Source organism: Ceratotherium simum, chromosome 13, assembly GCF_057802395.1.
Source record: "Ceratotherium simum simum isolate JZ-2026a chromosome 13, ASM5780239v1, whole genome shotgun sequence".
Classification (NCBI taxonomy): domain Eukaryota; kingdom Metazoa; phylum Chordata; class Mammalia; order Perissodactyla; family Rhinocerotidae; genus Ceratotherium; species Ceratotherium simum.
In genome coordinates, this window is record NC_141912.1 from 44230186 (window position 1) to 44250615 (window position 20430).

The 20430-nt window shown below is 56.6% G+C and overlaps 1 protein-coding gene across 1 annotated transcript; it reads left to right on the top strand.

Moving 5' to 3' along the window:
- Positions 1-1045: 1045 nt before the first annotated feature.
- Positions 1046-16950, top strand: VEGFA (vascular endothelial growth factor A; the record flags this gene model as incomplete). Its single annotated transcript, XM_087437827.1, has 8 exons — positions 1046-1936; positions 4945-4993; positions 8146-8342; positions 9142-9218; positions 9567-9596; positions 11493-11564; positions 12674-12805; positions 15031-16950. Coding segments are annotated over 8 exons (1470 nt in total), but the record flags the coding sequence as incomplete, so codon positions are not given.
- Positions 16951-20430: the final 3480 nt, after the last annotated feature.

Genomic DNA, 20430 nt, shown 5'->3' on the forward strand with positions numbered 1-20430 from the left:
ATGAGGGCTCCAGACGGGCACGTTGTCCAGATGGATACATCGTGCCTCCTGTGCCCAGCACTGGGCTCTCTGCACATGGGGCCACTCAAGTCCCAAATATGCCGCTGTTTGGGAGGTCAGAAATGGGGGCATCAGGGGTAATCTGCCTCCACCCTCTTCCCGAGGCCCATTCCCTCTTGAGCCAGAGCTGGGGTGTGCAGACAGTGGTCACTAGGGGGCGCTCGGCCACCACAGGGAAGCTGGGTGAACTTGGGAGAGCAGTGTCTGCGTGAGAGTGAGGACGCGTGTATGTCAGTGTGAGTGTGTGTATGTGTATGTGCGTGTGTGTGTGTGTGTGTGTGCAGCTGGGAGTGTTGGAAGGAGAGAAGGCCAGGGGTCACCCCAGGATTCCAATAGATCTGTGTGTCCCCCTCCCCTCCCCACCCCTTCCAATATTCCCAGCAAAGAGGGAATAGCTCTGGAGCCCTGTCCGCACATAACCTCACTTTCCTGTTTCCTGCCCCCAAACCGCGCGGGCGTGTGTGTCTCCAGGCAAAGGGCGGGTGGATGGGTAATTTTTAGGGTGTGAACCTTGGTGGGGGTCGAACTTTCCCTTCACTGGGGTGAGTTAGGGGGTGGGGGCAGGCTTCGCTGGGCGTCCCCAGGGGAACGCAGCACCAAGGACTCGAGCCGCGCGCCGAGAGGTTGGAGAGGAGGGGCTGAGGCTGGGCCTGTCCCCGCCCCCGGGGCGTGCAGGGGCGGGGTCCGGGCGGGGCGGGGCGGGGCCAGGCCTTTTTCTAGTCGGCTGGTAGCGGTGAGGAGCGCAGAGGCTTGGGGCAGCCGGGCTGCGACGAGGCCGCGGCGCACCGAGCGAGTGGAGCCGGCGGCGGCGGCGGCGGCGGCGGCGGCGGCGGCGCTAAGTCGGCAGACGCAGCGGCGAGGTGTACGAACCGGCGGGGTCACCAGCCAGGGGACTCCGCACTGGAATTTGATATTCATTTATCCAGGGTTTACCCTGTTTCTTTTTTCTTAAACATTTTTAAAACCGTATTCTTTCCCATTTTAATTTATTTTTGCTTCCCATTCCCCGCTTAAATCGGGCCGACCGTTTGGGGAGATTGCTCCTTTACTCTCCCAAATCACTTCGGATTTTGCAAACCAGCAGAGAGAAGAAAGAGGTGGCAAGAGCTCCAGAGTGAAGTCGAGGAAGAGAGAGACGGGGTCAGAGAGCGCGCGCGGGCGAGCGAGCAACGAGAGGGACAGGGGCAAAGTGAGTGACCTGCTTTTGGGGGTGACCGCCAGAGTGCGGCGTGAGCCCTCCATCTCGGGATCCCGCATCGGACCAGCAGCGCTGACGGACAGACAGACAGACACCGCCCCCCGCCCCAGCGCCCACCTCCTCTCCGGCCAGCGACCGACGGTGGACGCGGCGGCGAGCCGCGGGCAGGAGCCGGAGCCCGCGCCCGGAGGCGGGGTGGAGGGGATCGGGGCTCGCGGCATTGCAGTGAAACTTTTCGTCCAACTTCTGGGCTGTTCTCGCTCCGGAGGAGCCGTGGTCCGCGCCGGGGCAGCCGAGCAGAGCGGAACCGGGAGAAGTGCTACCTCGGGCCGGGAGGAGCCGCAGTCCGAGCAGGCGGAGGAGGAAGAAGAGAAGGAAGAGGAGAGGGGGCCGCGGTGGCGACTCGGCGCTCGGAAGCCGGGCTCATGGACGGGTGAGGCGGCTGTGTGCGCAGACAGTGCTCCAGCCGCGCGCGCACCCCAGGCCCTGGCCCGGGCCTCGGCTCCGGGAGGAAGAGGAGCCCGCCTAGGCGCCGAGGAGAGCGGGCCGCCCCGCACCCTGAGTCGCAGAGGGAGCGCGAGCCGCGCCGGTCCCGGCCGGGCCTCCGAAACCATGAACTTTCTGCTCTCTTGGGTGCATTGGAGCCTTGCCTTGCTGCTCTACCTCCACCATGCCAAGGTAAGCGGCCGTGCCCGCCTGGCGCCGCGGGCCGCTGCGAGCGTCTCTCCCGGCTGGGGACGTGCGTGCGAGCGCGCGCGTGGGGCTCCACGCGGGTCCTTGGGCACCGGGCGCGCGTCTTCCCTCTCTATCCGTGTAGGGGGAGGGGGCGCGCGCTAGGTGGGAGGGCACCAGCATAGAGTCTCACCGCCCACGCGGGCCCTGCCCACCCACCACAGTCGCCGCACGTACGATCTGGGCCGACCAGCGGAGGGCGGGAGCCGGAGGAGGAGGCCGAGGGGGCTGGGCTTGCGCTGCCGCTGGCGGCTGAAGTTTGCTCCCGGCCGCGGGTCCCCGACGAACTGGAAGTCCAGGCAGCGGGGGCGGGAGCCGGAGCCCAGTGGGCAGGGGGGTGCTCGGACCTTGGACCGACGGAGGGCAGAAAGCGTGGAGGGGGCAGGGCGCAGGCGCGAGAGGGAGCTTGCTGTCACTGCAGTTCGGTCTCTTCGGCTCTCCCCGCGAGTTTGGGAAAAGTTTTGGGGTAGATTGCTGCGGGGACCCCCCTCTTAGCCGGGCCACCTGCGCCGCGCTACCCCCGCCCGTCCCCGCTCGCGTCCCGCTCGGTGCCCGCCCTCCCCCGCCCGGCCGGGCGCGCGCGGCGCGGAGCCGATTACATCAGCCCGGGCCTGGCCGGCCGCGTGTTCCCGGAGCCGCGGCGGCCCGAGCGGGGAGACCCGGGCGGCGAGCGGCGCCCCTCCCCCCGCCGGCCCTCCGCGGGAAGGTGACCTCTCGAGGTAGCCCCAGCCGGAGGACCCGGCTAACCAGCCCTATCCCTTCCCGCCGTCCCCAGCCCCTAACCCCCTCGTGTGCTAGGAGGAATTTCCTGACGCCCCTTCCCCGTTTCCTCCCTAGTATGGAGAGAAGCCTTTGCCACCCCTTTTTTACTCCCTTCTGCTGAGAAGACCCATCTAAACCCTTTCTGGCCCCAGAGTCCAGAGAAAGGATGATCAGTGTCAGTGGTCAGGGTGCCGGGGGCCACCCGTGTGCTTTGTCGAGACTCTACCTCAAGTCTCGACTTGGTGACAGTCAGTTTGCCTCCCCTCCCCCACACTTCCGAGTGGGCTGCGCTTTAGTTTTTATGGGGGTGGACCAAGGGAGGTTTTAAAGAGTGTCATTACCCCACCAAACAGTTTTAGGAGAAATGGTTTGAAATTTGCTGTGACATGGGCAGGGTGGGACTAGCCCTCCCCGAACCTTTGGAAGGAGCTCCTGCCAGCCTTGCAAACAAACTGTGTCCTGGGGAAATGGGGCGTTGGAGCAGGAGCAGGTGGTTTTTTGGAACTGGAAACTTGCCCACCCAACTTGCTTCTCAAAGTCGCCTAAGAGGTCCATTGCCACCCTCCCTTACACCTTCCCCCACCACAGAGTCCCCTTGGAGAGAGGCAGAAGGGAGGAAGTGGGCTGGGGTCCCTGCTGCCACCCTGAGTTCCTTAGACCCTGGCACAAAGGCCTTGGCTCCAGGCCTCCGAGGGAGGGGGGAGGGGGAGGAGTGGCTGCCTGGCCACAGTGTGACCTTCAGAGGCCCCCAGAGAAGGGCACCTGGCCCCTCCCCGCCCAGAACCGCCCCTCCCAGTGCCCCCTGGCCTTGGAGGGGGTATGAAGTTTCTGTCCCCTTTCCTTGTTGGGGCCCAGAAGCAGTGGAAGGCATAGGGAGAATGTTGGCAGAGGGAAGCTGGGGGTCTCCTGAGGATGGGTGAAGGGCTCAGGTGGAGACTCCTGAGGGAGCTGCAGTGGGAGGGCTATCCCTAGAAACTGTTATCTGACCTTGGCCCTGGGGGCAAGGCTGGGGTATCTGGGGTGTGCTGGGGGTGTGTGGGGAGGAGAGAGAGACACGGACAGACTAGGAGCCTCCCTCTCAGTGAGGTCTGCAGCTCTGTGGGTTAGAGTGCAGCTCTGCTGCTCAGGATCTGCCCTGCAAGAGGGCAGGTGGGGTGGCAGTCGGTAAGAACTGGAGACCCTCTGGAAGGGCTGGGAGAAGCTTTTGCCTGCCCGGTGCTGTCAAGTCCACATGGTTGGGCTTGTTGACCTTCACAGCTTCTGGGGAGGGGAGGAATGATCTGGTGGGGGTGGGGAGGGATGGAGGACGCCTCCGCCTAGGTAGTGCAGGGGGCCCCCTAGAGGCTGGGCAGTGCTAAGGCATAAAAAGCTTCTCTGGTTGCATTTGAGGAAGGTGCCCAGGTGAGAGGGACTTGGAAGCCCCTCAGTCTGGAGAGAGAAGAAACCAGGGACCCAGGTGGGAGTGGGAGGCTCGAGGCTTTGGAAATACATTCAGGCTCTGGGGAGATTTGTGCAGGGGGAAAAATGGGGCTCTCCCCTCCCCCAGAGTTTCCTCCCAGGTTTTATGCTTTAGGCAACCTGTGGGTTTGCTGAATATTCCTGAGGACTGGAGAGTTTGGATGGGGGAGGGTGGTTGGTGCCCTTCGGTCCTCTGCACCTCCCCCGTCCCCAACACCAACTCACCCTGGTATTTGTCATGTCAGCGGGAGAAGGTCACCATGTTGTTTTTCTTGCCCCCAGTCCTTCCTTCTTGCTCCAGTCCAAATTTGTCCTCCTATTTGACCTTAATGCTTACCCGTGGCTTTGGACCAGGGAGTCAGGGGGGCTGAGAAGATTCACTTCTCTTAGCTCAGCAGTGGGCCAGTGAGAGCAGGGAAGGGAAGGGAAATGTGGGAAGGGGTGGGGACCTGGACAGTGCAGCATTCTGGGGCTCTCCCCTGTATTTGTAACTCCCTACCCCTCAATATCAGTCTTTATCTTCCTTGGCTTCAGAATTGGAGCAGTCCGGGGGTGGTGGGCATGCTCTGTGCAGTGGGGAGCTCCCCGGCGGTGCCCTGTTCCACTCAGAAGCCTTGGAGGAGCCAGAGGCTGTGGACTGGGAGGGACGTGAGGAGGGAGCAGGGCTGGGTGGCTGGGCCTCTTCATGCTCTCCCGTGCCCATGGCCATGCTTCGTTCTTTGTTTTGTCTTCAGTGGTCCCAGGCTGCACCCATGGCAGGAGGAGAGCACAAAACCCACGAAGGTGAGTCTCCTGGCTCTTGGGTGGGGTCCCCTGACCCCCTTGGGGATGGGTGGGGAGGCCCGATTCCTTCTTTTCAGGTCTGGGGTGGGGGTAAAGGGAAGGGGCACAGAAATATGAGAATTAAGAAAGGAAGCAGTGAGCACTGGGAGATTAACCTTCTGTTCTGGAGGACTCTCTTACTCAGGCCTCTGCTAGAAATAGGACTTGTGGCCTTTTTCTTCTGCTCTTTCCAGTAAGATTTTATTTGGGGAGGGAGCCGTGAGCACAGACCAGGCAGACAAACAGTGTTCAGGAGTCCCAGATGTCAAGGGAGGTGTCCCTTGTCCCCTCTGCTCCCAGAGGAAGATGAGTATTCCATGTCACTTCCAGCCCAGCCGTGTCCCACCTGTAGGGTCTTTGTGGAGGGGGCTGTGACCCTTGCTATCCAGAAAGCTGGCTGTGCCTTAGCTGGAGGCTCAGAGGGCCCAGCCTCATGGGACCCCCTCCCCCCAGTCTGCATTCCTTTTTGGGTGGAGAGGAAAAGCTACAGCTTCTCCCTGCTCTCCGGGTGGAGTAGGATTAGGTGCTGTGAACTTCCCTCTTGGGCCAGCAGAGGGCTGGCTGTAGCTCCCAGGCACCCCCCCCACCCTTGCCCAACCCGAGTCCGCCTGCCTTTTGCTGCCTTTTGTTCTGGTGGCCGGCAGCCGTGGTTTGGAGTATGGGATCCTCCCATTTCTCTAGGGATGCCCTGGCTCTCCCCCCACACTGAATGTGGCCTCTGCTCCAGCCTGGGGGAGGAGTGCCCAATGCCACTCCCCCCAGCTCCCCACCTCTGAGGAGGGCCACCCAAATCCAGGATGGCCCAGGGTAGTGGCCAGGCACGGTGTTTGCACTGCCCGGCCCATGGTGATGCCCAGCCGATTCTACCTCCTTCCCCACCCCGGAGCCCTTTCCTTGGCTGAGGCCTGGCTTCCCAGCCACCCCACAGCCTGTGTCACTGACAGGCCCCACTCCCAGTGCACCCACCCCTTCAGCCTCCAAGTGGCCTCTGTGGTCTGGGAGAGGCAAGACAAATGATCTTTGTTTGCTGGGGAAAAGGTTGTCTTCAAGAAATGAGGAAAACCACGAAAGTCTGATGTTAGAGTGTATGTGTGTCCACACCCCGTGCAAAAGCAGGAGGGACAGCTTTCTGGAGGCAGTGGCTAGGGTGCGAAGGGTGCAGGTGAGATTGCCCCCTCCACCTCCCACGGGCCTTGGGGCCTCCAGGGAGCTTTTCCAAGGAATTCTCAGTCTGGGTCTTTTTACCTTCAGCTACCAACTGCCATAGCCCAGGCCAGACCTTTCTGCTATCCTGTCCTGGGAGGGGGCTTGTGGCCCCAAAGCCTGGGCCACCTCTGTCCCCAAACACAACGAAGTGTCAGGTGAAGAATTCTTGATTAGTCATCTTCTTCAATATAGCTTTGGTTAAGAAAGGACTTCTTCACATCCATGGTCTTGTTTTTCCTCTTTTTGACAAGGCTTTACCTTAACCCTTTTGTGAGTGGAGAAGAATTCCATGCCCGCTGTCTGGATAGGGGAAGTAGAGACCTCAGGCAAGGCCGGGGACTGGCTTGGGGACCCCCACTGTTCTCCTTTCTGTTTTCACACCTGTGGCCCCAACTTCCCCTCAACCCACCTGTTGTATATATACCCCCAGGGCTCATCTTCCTTTACCCTTCTGGAGGGAGGAGTGAGGGAGGGCTCAGCTACAGTCTCTGGGGAGAGGCAGGCTAGGGGGTATGAGCTTCAGATGCCTTGGTGAGGCTCCAAACCTTGTGTCACCTGGGCTGAGAAAGGGATGCTTATTCTCAGGGCTGGAAATGGAAGACAAAACCCCACGTTTCAGCCTCTGTTTCAGTGTCTTTTGAGATCAGCCCAACCCACTTACACAGATGTGCAGAGTCTGAGGCCCAGAGAGGGAGGGACTGGGCCAAGGTCATACCAAGTCATGGCCAGAGCCTCTTTGCTGGCTGGGTGCTGCTTCTTCTGTCCTGTCTAGAGGAAACTCATTTCAGGGACAGGATTGCTGTGGGGTGATGGGGAGTGGCAGGCTGGGCCACAATTTAGAGTAATCACTCTGGGGTCCTGAGTTCATTTATTCTCAGAATGGCCCAGAATAACCCCTTCACGCTTCCATGCACCCCAGACTCTGCGGCCAGCCTGAGAAGCTGTCTTTACCCTGGTCTCCCTCCAGATTAGCTTCTAGAAATGCTTGTGGCTGCAGTGGCAGCACCGTTTTTTCCATGATGCAAGCAGTTTGCCCTCTTGGGCGGGGTTATCGGTGGCTGGCAGGGCCTGCACAGCGTGCCCGCCCACTGCCACCTGCTGATTCCAGGCAGGCCCAGCCCCTGTGCTGATGCCCACCACCTCCTTAGCCCATGTTTGGGGAGAGGGTCTGGCAGGTGCCAAGGTGCCCCCTTGATGCTTCCCCTCTGTTTACACATGACATCAGTGTGGGAAGGCTTTGATGTCAGAGCTGATTTTAACTCTACCACTTACTGGCAATGTGGCCTTGGGGCAAGTTACTCAACCTCCCTGAGCCTCCAGTCCCCCATTTGTAAAATGGGGGTGCTACTAGAACCTCATGGTACCATGTGGGGAGAGTTGTTTGAGATGACAACTGTGGACGACTGTACACTGTGCCCCACATATACTAAGTGCTCATTAAATGGTTGTTGGTGTGGTTGATGGGCTGGCAGTGGCCATGGGGAGGTTGTGGGGAAGCAGGGGGTGGGTTTGCCAAGCTGGCTGTTCTTCCTTTCATGGGAAGCTTAGAGCACCCCCAACGCGGATGCTCACACTCAAACTTGTCCTCTGGCGTCAAGGTTGACCCAGGAATTGGCTTGGCTGTCATGGTGAGGCAGGGGGATCAGATGTGGCAGGCCGTCTCCCTTGGAATCTGATAGCATCATATGATCTTTGGAATAAAAACAGGCCTCCTGATGGTGGAACGCTTAGGGAAGGACTTCAACCACAGCTGGAGGGACTTAAGTTAGATTTTTGGAAGGACTTGCTTGATAGTGGGTGCCTCTCACAGAAACCTGGAGGAGTGGCCTTACAAAGCTGGGTGGAGATAGGGGTCGGCCATCTCTTGTGTGACCTGCTGGGCTCATGCGTCACCACCTCCCATGCAGTGGTGAAGTTCATGGACGTCTACCAGCGCAGCTACTGCCGTCCAATCGAGACCCTGGTGGACATCTTCCAGGAGTACCCCGATGAGATTGAGTACATCTTCAAGCCGTCCTGTGTGCCCCTGATGCGGTGTGGGGGCTGCTGCAACGATGAGGGCCTGGAGTGCGTGCCCACCGAGGAGTTCAACATCACCATGCAGGTGGGCATCTGCAGGGCTGGGGCACGGGGTGGGCATGTTAGACTTGGAAGACATGTGGCCCTTTCCTGGGCAGCTCTTGTGAGGAGGAGCCAGATCTGCCTGCCCAGCTCCTGACTCTGAGTCAGTCAGGGTGGGTGTGGGAGGTCTTGCCCTCTTTGGAGGAAAAGATGCTTGCATTTCCCAGTCCAGGTTCCCAGCAAGCCCTGACTACCTCCTCCTCCTCCCTGATCTGTGGCCTCTGGGCTCAGGAGGGGGCTGATGCCTGTGACAGGAGCCCCTCTGATCCTCTCTTGGAGGAAGAGGGCGCTCCCTCCTTGGGGCTCTGTCTGGGAAGCTGGATGCGCCTTGCCTGTGGAGAGTTTACAAAGCCAGTCGTTTGATGCTGCCTGGTGACAGGGCACATCTCAGCCTGGGGGACGGGGCAGGAGGGAGCTCTGAGACCCCAGAGACGAGTGGCTCTTGGGTAGCTACTAGGGGTCAGGGTGAGGCCTAGAAGGGATGAAAGGAGGGAAGGGATGGGGAGTGGCAAGAACCCAGGACCTGAATTCCCAGCCTGGCCAACCCTTGCAGCCATGTCTGCCCTCAAGAGGAGCAGGGGCTCCTTGAGGTCAGCAGGGTTGGGGGAGTTGGGGTGGGCCTGAGGCTCTTTCTGGTAGAGCCCCTGGTCCCCCTTACCTCCACCACCCATCCCGGCTCTGTCGAACCCCTGGGTGCTGAGTGGCAGGAGCCACGGGGGTGTCCCATTTGGGTATGGCTGGCTGGGTCACTAACCTCTGTGATCTGCTTCCTTTCCCTCCAGATTATGCGGATCAAACCTCACCAAAGCCAGCACATAGGAGAGATGAGCTTCCTACAGCACAACAAATGTGAATGCAGGTGAGGATGGAGTCCCAGATTCATTTGCCCATCGAATGGCTGCAGGGTGCCTGCTCTGTGCCAGGGTTAAGCACGTTCCACTTGTTAGCCCATTTCCCCCTTCCAGCTGTGTAACCTTGGGCATTTTAATTTCATTTTAATGTGCCTTGGTTTCCACATCTGTAAAATGGGCACAATAATAGTATGTACCTCATAGCATTGTTATAACGATTGAGTTATTATATGTAAATAGACTAAAACTGTGTTGGTATAGCATAAATACTATGTTAAGTTTTTATTATTATTATCATTATCATCACCATCTGAACCCCTCTGTTTTGTTGTTTTCTCTTTCTCTACCCACTACAGACCAAAGAAAGATAAAGGAAAGCAAGAAAAGTAAGTGGCCATGACTTCAGCTCTTCTCCCTCTTCTTGGCCAGTTGTCTTGATCTGGGGCTCTTCGCTTCCTCTGTCAGGGGGTCTGATGGCTTCACTGGGTCACGGAGTTGGTCTCATGGAAACTTGTGGTGGCAGCAGTGGGATGGAGCAAACCCCAAGAATTATGACTCTAGAATTAGTGACAGCACCCACTCTGGAGCCTGGAGCTTCCTTTGGAAGAGACGATGTGTTCCAGGTCTCCAGGTCATTCCTGGCCAGGACTTGCCGTTTCAGTGTGTCGGGGGGCAGTGTGGACACTGGCTTGTTCTAGCCTCTCATCACTCTCAGCAGGGAGAGAAAGTGGGTGGCAGAGAGGCCGGCTTTGGTGTGTCAGAGGAAACGGCCTCTGAAGGCGGCTGCTGTGGTGGTACAGTTGGATTTGGGACTGGCTGGCGTGTTTTCGTGGTGCATGCCCTCCTGTAGGAGCGAGGCAGGCCAAAGACACTCAGCCCTCTTGGCCAGGGAGAAAGAGTTGAATGTTTGTCATTTTCTGAGGCTTCCAGTTGCTCAGTGTGGAGGGTCGGGTCAGGATGGAGTGGTGGGCGGGGGGGCAAGATCTGGGGGCAGTGAGCCTTCAAGACAGAGTGAGCAGCTGGCATGGGGGACGAGCCTGCAGGGAAAGAGACTGAGAGAGAGCACCTATACCCTTCCCTCCTCCCCTCCCCCACCATCCTGTCTGCCCCCAACACTCTGGGGACATTGAAGCCCCCTAGGCCTCAACCCCTTGCCTCTTCCCTAAGTCCCCAACTTCCAGGATTGCTGTGGCTACCGGAGCAGTAATTTGGGAGAGTAGGCTCAGAGAGAGAGAGAGAGAGAGTGTGTGTGCACGTGTATGTGTGTATGTGCACATGTGTGTGCATAAAGACCTTCCTCCTTTCAGTGCTTTCTCCTGAGAGGGAACAGACTTGCCCTCTCCTCGGTCCTTCCTGCCTTGTTTCTTCCCCTGTGGCAGACACTCTGAGGGGCATTCTCTCAGGCCTGGCAGGTGTGGAGAGCGCTGGTTCCCTTGAGGTGTACAGGCTTCAGCCTGCCCCGCTAGCCTGGTTCCCAAGCACCTGCTTTGCCCACAGGGAGAGTGGGGGGCTCGCCTGGGCTCGGAAGAGAGTATGGTGAGACGGTGCAGCAGGCTTTGACAGGCTGGGGAGAGAGCTCCCTGCCAAGGGAGCCCAGGCCACTCCTCCCCATGCCTCCCTAACTCCGACCCCACCCTGCTGCTTGCCTGGGGCTCTGAGGACCCAGGTGATGGCTGGGCGGGCTGGTGCCTCTCATGTGCCGCCCTTGGTTTGGTGCCAGCTCCCAGTGTAGCTGCTCCCCCACCCTGGGATTCACAGAGGCAGGGCCCCTGGAGGGACCCTCTTGCTATTGCACTTGGAAATGAAGGCAGAAGGTCCCTGAAGCACAGCCTGTCCCCCCTCCCCCCATCAAGTCAGGTCTCTGACCTTCTCCCCAAACTGGCCTACCTGTCATAGCCCCCTGACCTTCAGGGTCAGACTTGTACAGTTGCTGGGCAAAGAGCCTGCCCTCTGGGCTTTGCCCCCTGCCTGGGACCAAGAGCCTCTGTGAGCATGGAGGCCCCTGGGTCCTGTGCCCTCCATCCAGCCTCTGCTCCCCATCCAGAGCCTCGCCGGGGGCTGGGTTTGCCAGCGTAGGGTGGCCAAAGTGAGACGAGGGAGCCATTGAGTGTGTGCTGCCCCAGCCCACGTGTGTGTGCGCGTGTGCAAGCTCTCTCCTGGAGCCCGCCTGCCTCCCATCGCCTCGTTCCAGGGACCGTGGCCTGTACCCTGCCCCCTCACTGCTTCTTTTCCTTTCCCCTTCCCCCTCGCTCTCTCTCTGTCTCTGTGTTTTTATTTTCCAGAAAATCAGTTCCAGGAAAGGGAAAGGGGCAAAAAAGAAAGCGCAAGAAATCCCGGTATAAACTCTGGAGCGTGTACGTGGTGCCGCTGCTTTCTCAGTTCCCGGAGCTTCCCTGGCCCCCAATCCATCTCCCGCCTGCAGGACCCCGTAACCCCGCCTCCCTCCCTCCCCGTCGCTCAGCCTCCCCTCCAGCAGCGGCCCTAGTGTCTCTCTCTCACTCTCACTGCACTAATTGGCACCAGTGGGTAGACTTGGTGGTGGCGTTGCTGCTCCAGGGTTGGGGGTGGCTGGGGGCCAAGTGGACCTGGAGGATTCAGGGAGGGGACTCTGGCTTGGCTGGGCACCGCCTTTCTCTCACCCACTGGGCACTGGTGGCAGGCCCATGTTGGCACGGGTGCTGGGAACTGGTGTCCACTCACCCAACTGGTTTCCACTGCTCTAGGCTTCTGCACTTGTCTGGAAGCTGAGGGTGGTGGGAGGGCAGACGTGGTGTGAGGAAGGGGTGTGAATGATGTGAGGCAGCTTGTTGTTGGAGGAGGTTGGGTGGGGTGAAGCACCATATGGCAGCCCCTCTTCGTGGACTTGGGGCCTCTGGAGGGGAGCCCCTAGTCCAGCCCAACCCATGGCACCGACTGGAAGTCTCTCTGTGGGGAGCCTTCTTCCTCTGGGTTGGAGGCTGTGGTGGGTCCTGCCGTGGGCCCTTTGGCCACCCCTGGCTTCGCCTGTGGACACTGCCTCTGGGCTTAGCTGCCGTCACACCCTACTTCCGCCTACCTTTGGTGGAAGGGCCTGGGCATGAGCCCTCACAGGGGGAGAAGGTGGTCCCCGATTGCCGTTCCCAGCAGGTGAAGAGTCAAGGTGTGCTCTTTTGGGGGCGGTAGCCGTTGGAGCCCTGTGGCCTGAGACTTGCACTTGTCTCTCTTATGGCAGCCCTCTCCTTGCACTCTCTGCCCATCTGTGCCTGCCTCTTCCTACGGGCAGGCTTCCTAGCCAGTGCTGCCTCTTTCCGCCGCCGCTCTATCTTCTGCTATAGTGCTCGGACTTTTCCAGGGTGTGGAAGGGTGTGGGGCCGATGAGCTGGGTGGGGGTGCCGCTGCGGACGTGTTAGGGGGTTGCATGGGTGTTTTTCTCTCTCTCTGCTGACGCTCTAGCTTAGATGTCTTTCCTTTTGCCTTTTTGCAGTCCCTGTGGGCCTTGCTCAGAGCGGAGAAAGCATTTGTTTGTACAAGATCCACAGACGTGTAAATGTTCCTGCAAAAACACAGACTCGCGTTGCAAGGCGAGGCAGCTTGAGTTAAACGAACGTACTTGCAGGTTGGTTCCCAGAGGGCGAGGAGTCAGAGAGCGGCTTCACACAGAGATGGGGAGAGAGAGAGAGAGAGAGAGAGAGCACCTGAGAGGGGCCAGCTGCTTGCTTGGCTTCTAGCTGCCTGCCTGGGGACTGCTGCCTTCTCTGCTCGCGAGGCCCCTGCAGTGGGCGGCGGGGGCTGGCCTGGCCTCACAGGGCCAGTTCCGAGGTCACCCTGGTCCCCTGAGTGGGTAGGCTGGTGTGGCTTAATGTGGTGTTGTGGACGCAAGCTGAGTGTTGTGTCCTGTGGTCCTGCTCGTAGTGGCTGTTGGTCCTGATGTTGTTATTTTTACCTTCGCTACTAATACTGGGGGCCCAGTCCAGTGTGGGGGACACTGCCGTCTACAAAGCGTACTCTCTTGGGGGCCTCGCACCGTCCTCTGAAGTCTGCACAGCTGGACTTCTCATCCCCTCACAGTCTCTCCATGAGGACAGAGGTTGAGTCCCTCCTCAGTCTGGGGTCCCAGAGGGCTGGGCTCTGGCTGTTGGTTTAGGGTGAGTATGAGATTTAACATCTGGGACGCTGGATACCTTTAATACTCCAGTAGTCTCTGCGACAATCCCAAATAGCTTACATATGTCCAAACGCCCTCAGGATGGGTGGAAGGAGGGGGCCATGCCCACTCTCCTAACATTAGATGGTGAACTCCTCATGCCCCGGCCTGGTTTTAATTCACCTGTGTGACCCCCCTGCCCCCACGCATCTTGTCCACAATGGGGGACCGAGGAAGTGTCAAGTCTGTGAGTGCCTACCTGACTGAGTTCAGGAGCACAGGGCCGGGACAGGTGGCTGGCAATCTTTTGATGCCTCGCCTGGTGTTTATACTAGTCTGGCCTGTGCTTAAAGGCAGGGAGCCCTCCGGGCCAGCGGCAGCTTCACCCAGGGAGGAGGGGCTTTTATGGGGCTTCCCCAGGCAGGCTGGGGTGCTCCCAGCCAGTCCAGATGCTCCATTAACAAAGTCCTTGGAGTGTGGCTGCCTCCCCCTCTACCCCCTGTTCCTGTGGCTTGTGGGTGTTCAGGGCATGCTGTGGACCAGGCCCTGGGATGTTGTTGTGGGGTTCTGTCTGTCTTGGTGCTATGTGAAGACACGTCGTGTGTACTAGTGCTGGGGATGGGGGCTCTGCCTAACTCGAGGGCTGGATGAGTGGGCTCCACATCCCCCAGGGGCCTTGGGGAAGATAAGGGACTTGCCATTTTAGAGTTTCTATGGTGATTCAGAGAGACTGTTTAGGATGGGGGATGTCTGAAGTGACCTAGGAGCTAACTGAAGTTATCCCAACCTCCAGAGACCTCCCCCAACACCTAACCCGGCTGTATGGGAGAATTTCAGTACCCCAAATTGGAGGCTTAGGATCCCCATTTCCAGGCTCTCAGAAGGGCAGGGCCTGCTCTGACCCCTCCTCACAGTGGGCAGGGTAAAGACCATCAGCCCCAGAGGAGGGGCATGATGAGAAAGTTCCTGGAGTCCCCTCTGCTTTGACGGGAGTAGCACAGCCACCAACCTTCTCCCCCACCCTGAGTTAAATAGCATGTTGGAAAGATGAGGCAGCCTAGTACCTGGGGCCTGCCGCTGCGAGCGAGCTCAAGAAAGATGAGGCCTGCAGCCAGGCCGGGAGGGAGGACATAGAGAAGGGAGATGTGTCCTTCACCTTCCTGAGGCCCCAGGCCCCACTGGCTCCGCCTCCCTTGGGAGCCTCACTTCCCTGGGAGCCCCCCCACCTGGCTCTGCATGGGCCCTTTGTGCTGCTCAGGGTGCTCTCCCCATTCCCTTTCCCAAAGCAGCCCCACAGGGAGCGAGCTGAAACCCCTCCCCTGCAGGGCCCCTTTCCGGATTAACGTGGTCCAACTCTGGTCACCCGTCAGCTCTCTATGTCGAGTAGGGCCTGTCCTTTGAACTGTGCGTGTTCATTTGTTACTTGTGATGAGTTGTCCCCACGTCCTTGTCTTGTCTCAGCTGGATTGTCAGCTCTAGAGGGCATACTGGGAGCCTGGGCATAGCTACGGCTCGGACTGGGGCCCCCCAGGCTGGGCCTGGCTCTCTCCCTCGCACGGGGGCTCTGAAGCAGGGCCCCGCTTTTGTTCTCTTCTCTGCTACAGGGACTCGGGCTCCCAGAAGGCGAGGCTGCCTGCCTCACCACCAGCCCTCCTCACTTGCCACTAACCCCAGCCTCTATTTCCCGTTCCCTGCAGATGTGACAAGCCGAGGCGGTGAGCCGGGCTGGAAGAAGGAGCCTCCCTCAGGGTTTCGGGAACCAGACCTCTCAAGAAAAGACTGATACAGAACGACCGATAACGGAAACCATGCCGCTGCCGCCACCACACCACCATGGACAGAACAATCCTTAATCCAGAAACCTGAAATGAAGGAAGAGGAGACTCTGCGCAGAGCACTTTGGGTCCGGAGGATGAGACTCCGGCAGAAGCATTCCCGGGCGGGTGACCAAGCATGGTCCCTCTTGGAATTGGATCGCCATTTTATTTTTCTTGCTGCTAAATCACCGAGCCCGGAAGATTGGAGAGTTTTATTTCTGGGATTTCTGTAGACACACCCACCCACATACATACATTTATATATATATATATATATATATATATATATATATTATATATATAAGAATAAATATATATATTTTATATATATATAAAATATATATATTCTTTTTTTAAATTAACATTGCTAATGTTATTGGTGTCTTCACTGGATGTATTTGACTGCTGTGGACTTGAGTTGGGAGGAGAATGTCCCCACCCAGATCCCGACAGGGAAGAGGACGGGAGGAGAGACTCTGGCGTGATCTTTTTGTCCCTCTTAGGGAGGCCAGGGTCCCCTCCCCTGCCTAGGAAGGTGCAAGGCCAGGGCACGGGGGCAAATTTGGCCTGCTTTTGGGAACACTGACAAACCCAGCCCTGGTCCCGAGCTTCTACCCCAAGTCAAATGGACAGAAAGACAGACGACGGGACAAGGATGCTGGCTCTGACCAGGAGTTTGGGGAGCCTCAGGACACTGCTGTGCTTTGGGGATCCCCTTTGCGTGCTGCACGGGCATCTTGCCCCCAGGGGCACTGCCTGGAAGATTCAGGAGCCTGGGAAGCCTTCCCCTACTCTCACCTACTTCCGAGATGCCCAGGAGGCCACTGACAGATGTACTGGCAAAGAGAAGAAGAGCAGCCCGGTGACAGCTCATCCTCTGAGGAAAGGGCCTCTGCCTTGGCCTTTTCCTGCTCCCCTCCCTGGGTGCAGCCCAGGAAGGCCTGATGTCCTCAGACCATTGAAACCACTAGTTCTGTCCCCCAGGAGACCTGGCTGTGTGTGTGTGAGTGGTTACCCCTCCTCCGTCCCCCGCCCCGACCCTCCCCGCGGCACAGAGAGACAGGGCAGGCTCCACGGGCCCACCATGGAGGCAGAGAAAAGAGAAAGTGTTTTATATACGGTACTTATTTAATATCCCTTTTTAATTAGAAATTAAAACAGTTAATTTAATTAAAGAGTAGGGTTTTTTTCAGTATTCTTGGTTAATATTTAATTTCAACTATTTATGAGATGTATCTCTTGCTCTCTCTTATTTGTACTGGTCTTTGTGTATAAGATTCATGTTTCCAATCTCTCTCTCCCTGATCGGTGACAGTCACTAGCTTGTCCTGAACAGATATTTAATTTTGCTAACACTCAGCTCTGCCCTACCCTTTCCCCTGGCTCCCCACCACACATTCCTTTGAAATAAGGTTTCAATATACATCTACATACTATATATATATTTGGCAACTTGTGTTTGTATATATATATATATATATATGTTTATGTATATATGTGATTCTGATAAAATAGACATTGCTATTCTGTTTTTTATATGTAAAAACAAAACAAGAAAAAATAGAGAATTCTACATACTAAATCTCTCTCCTTTTTTAATTGTAATATTTGTTATCATTTATTTATTGGTGCTACTGTTTATCCGTAATAATTGTGGGGGAAAAAGATATTAACATCACATCTTTGTCTCTAGTGCAGTTTTTCGAGATATTCCGTAGTACATATTTATTTTTAAACAACAACAAAGAAATACAGATATATCTTAAAAAAAGCATTTTGTATTAAAGAATTTAATTCTGATCTCAAAGCTCCTCCTGGTTTCTCCTTCTCCATTGAATCCTTGTTCCAGACTTCCTCCTGCCCACTTTCCCTCCTCCCTCGGGGAACATGGCATTTGTGTTAGGTCTGGGGAAGAGGTCCCACGTGTGTAAGTTACAGGGTGACCCCACCTCATTGTGCTGGGGGCCACAGTCAGTCCTTCCATTCTGACTGGGCTGGTCCTAGGGGGACTGGTCTATCTTTTGCCACTATCTAGCGGGGTGCTCTGGAAATGGGAGAGGGAGAGACAGCTCTTTAGGGGCCTGTAGTGAGTAGTGATCTAGGCTCTAGCCCTTGGTCAAGGAAGGAACTGGCCATGTGTATGAGCTTGCTGCCCAGGGGACAGGGGAGGGCTGGGTTTGGCCATGGGGCCTTGTTGGCTGCAACAGGCTGGGAATGGGAAGGGGGTGCTCATGGGCGCCTGTGACCCCAGGGAGTAATTTAGTCTTACATGGTGGACTTTCTTGAGCCTCATAGACCCACAGCTCTGGTTACCCTTAAGGGGACTCCCTGCCCCACCTTGCTGCATAGGCGCTTCTCTCCTGCGGTCCTGGGGAAGGTAGAAGCTGGGGTCTTTGGCATTTATGAGCAATGCTTCCAAATCCACTTCCTCTAGCCTCTCTTATTTCTTGAATCAGCCATCACGCTAGGGCAAGGGATGCTGTTATGACTAAGACACAATTCCACCCCTCAAGGATCTGATGAGGGAGGATGGATGAAGAGACACAGAACTATAACTCCACAAATAGAAAAATACATAAAATATGATGGGGGCGTCTGATCCATCTTGGGGGCAGGGGATGTACTGGGGGTGGCAGAGTCTGGGGTCTTCTCATGACATTACCTCTGGGCTGCCCCCTTAAAGAATGGACAGGAGGGCCGGCCCTGTGGCTTGGTGGTTAAGTGCGCGCGCTGCGATGCTGGTGGCCCGGGTTCGGATCCCGGGTGCGCATCGAGGCACCGCTTCTCCGTTCATCCTGAGGCCGAGTCCCACATACAGCAACTAGAAGGATGTGCAGCTACGACATACAACTATCCACTGGGGCTTTGGGGAAAAAATAAAATAAATAAAATCTAAAAAAAAAAAAAAGAATGGACAGGAGAACTCCGATAGAACAGGGAGGGGAAGGTGGAAGTGCTGAAGCAGACATGCCAGGCAGAAGGGGAGTGTGAGCCAAGGCACGGAGGGCGCACTCTCCCCCGGGGGCTGGAGAGAGAGGTTAGCTCCATGGGGAGCCTGCAGCCCCACTGCTCATGCCAAGAACCTACAATCTGTCGACCTGTGGGGGATGAGCAGCAGCTGAGGGGTTTTAGACAGGGAGCGTCCCAGCGGTGTGGCAGGCAGGCCAAGAGGAGACGCCCAGGGGGTGGTGGGGACTTCCATGACTGATTGGGGAGGGTGCCCTCAGCCTCCCCCTGAGGAAGAGAGGAGGCAAGGTCCCCGCCATCATGGAGCTTTTGGTCCAGTGAGTGCTGTTTTCCAAGCGCTTTTCACCTGCCGCCTCTTACGTTGATTAACACTGAACCCACGCACGGCCCTGTGAGGGGTTCCCGGGTCACGCAGGGATATTTGCCTGAGCCCCTCAACTGGCCTTCTGGACTCTCCTCTCGCCTCCCTTTAGTTGATTCTCACACGACAGCCAGAGTGAGCCTGTTAAAATGTGAGCTGAATCATGTCGCCTTTTGGCTCAAAACCCTGCAGAGACTGTTTTACTCAGAGGAAAAGCCAAAGTCCATACAACGGCCTTAAAAGACCCTGCACCATCCAGGCTGCCTCTACCTCCCTGACAATGACTTCTGACTGCCTTGGTCACTCGGTCCTAGCCACACTGGCTTCTCTGTCCCTGAAACACTGGGCACGCTCCCTCCTCAGGGCCTTTGTGCTGGCTGTCCCCTCCTCCTGGAACACTCTTCCCCCTAGAAGAGTCATGTATGGCTCTCTTACCAAGTCTTGCTACCTTCTTAAGCGAGGCCACCTTGACCACTGCGTTTATAATCGACCACCCATCCTCACTCTGCACTCAGGACCCTCCTTCTCACTATCCTTTCTTTTTTCCCATGGCACATGCTACCTTCTAGCATACTCTAGAACAGCGCTGTCCAATAGAACGACAACGTGAACCGCACGTGTAACTTAAAATTTTCCTAGGAGCCAGATTCAAAAAGGTAAAAAGAAATAGGTGAAATTAATTTTAATAATATATTTTGCTTAACCCCAACATATCTAAAATATCCATTCCATTCAATATAAAAATTATGAAGGAGAGGTTTTACATTTTTTTGATACCGAATCTTCAAACCTGACGTGTATTTTGTTCTTATCACATGTCTCAGTTGGGAATGGCCACATTTCAAGTGCTCCATATACACATGGGGCTAGTGGCTACCATTTTGGACAGTGTGGCTCTAAAATTTACTCCCCCTTTTGTCTGTCTGCCCTTGTGTTAGGGTGCAACCCATGTAAAGGCAGAGATTTTTGGTCTGTTTTGTTCGATGTTGTACTCCAGCTCCTAGAACACTGCTTGGAACATAGTGCATGATCAATCAACATTTGTTAAGTGACTGACATCGTTGCAACTGAGGCCTGGTGACTGAGGGTTTCATCCTGAGACTGCAGAAGTGGGTGATGGCTAGCCCTGGCAGGAGTGGTTGGTGGAGCTTGCTAAGAGGTGGGATCTGAGCAGATCTGGGCGAGGAGTAGGGAACTCAGAGCCGGCTGTAGGGATTGGTGACAGAGGCTGCTTCGTCAGTGCCAGGCACTTCTAGCAACCCTGGAGATGAGGCTCATTATTTCTGCTTGGCAGATGAGACGCAGGAGGCCCAGAGAGGGTAAAGAATTTGCCCGAATGTACCCACAGCCAGTAAATGGCCAAGCCGGAATTTAAACCAGCTTTTCTGACTCCAATTCCAGTGCTCTTGCCACCACACCACGGTCGCCCCAGGCTAGGGCAGAACATCAACAAATAAAAATGAATCGTCTAGACTGAATACAAACAGGCAGGAGAAAAGTGGGACAGGGGGAGGATGTGGTGGTGGCCAAACCCAGGGCTGAGATCCAAACTTCCCAAGTGTGGTAAGGCAAGGCAAGAGATGTCTCCAGAGGCTGGGGCTGGTCAGTGGAAGATCCGAAACCTAAGCACGAAAGAGATTGCAACATGCAACCTTGGAAGAGAGAAACTGTCTTTAAATAGACTATGGAGGAAAGACAGATAGAAGGAACATGCTGCATCCCCCAACTGCATAAGATCTGCTCATGCACCCCTGCAGCCTTCCCAAAGGACCTCTCGAGGCCCGGGAAAGACCCAATCAAGACCCAATGCCAAGCTGTCCCAGCTCATCTCCCCTCTGTGGGACTCACACTCTCCCCTCTGGCCTGGCTACTGTTTCCCCTGGAGATACGCAGTGCTCCTTCTCAACTCTGCACAGCCGGAGTCCCTTTCCCCTTTCCCTAAAGAGCAACCT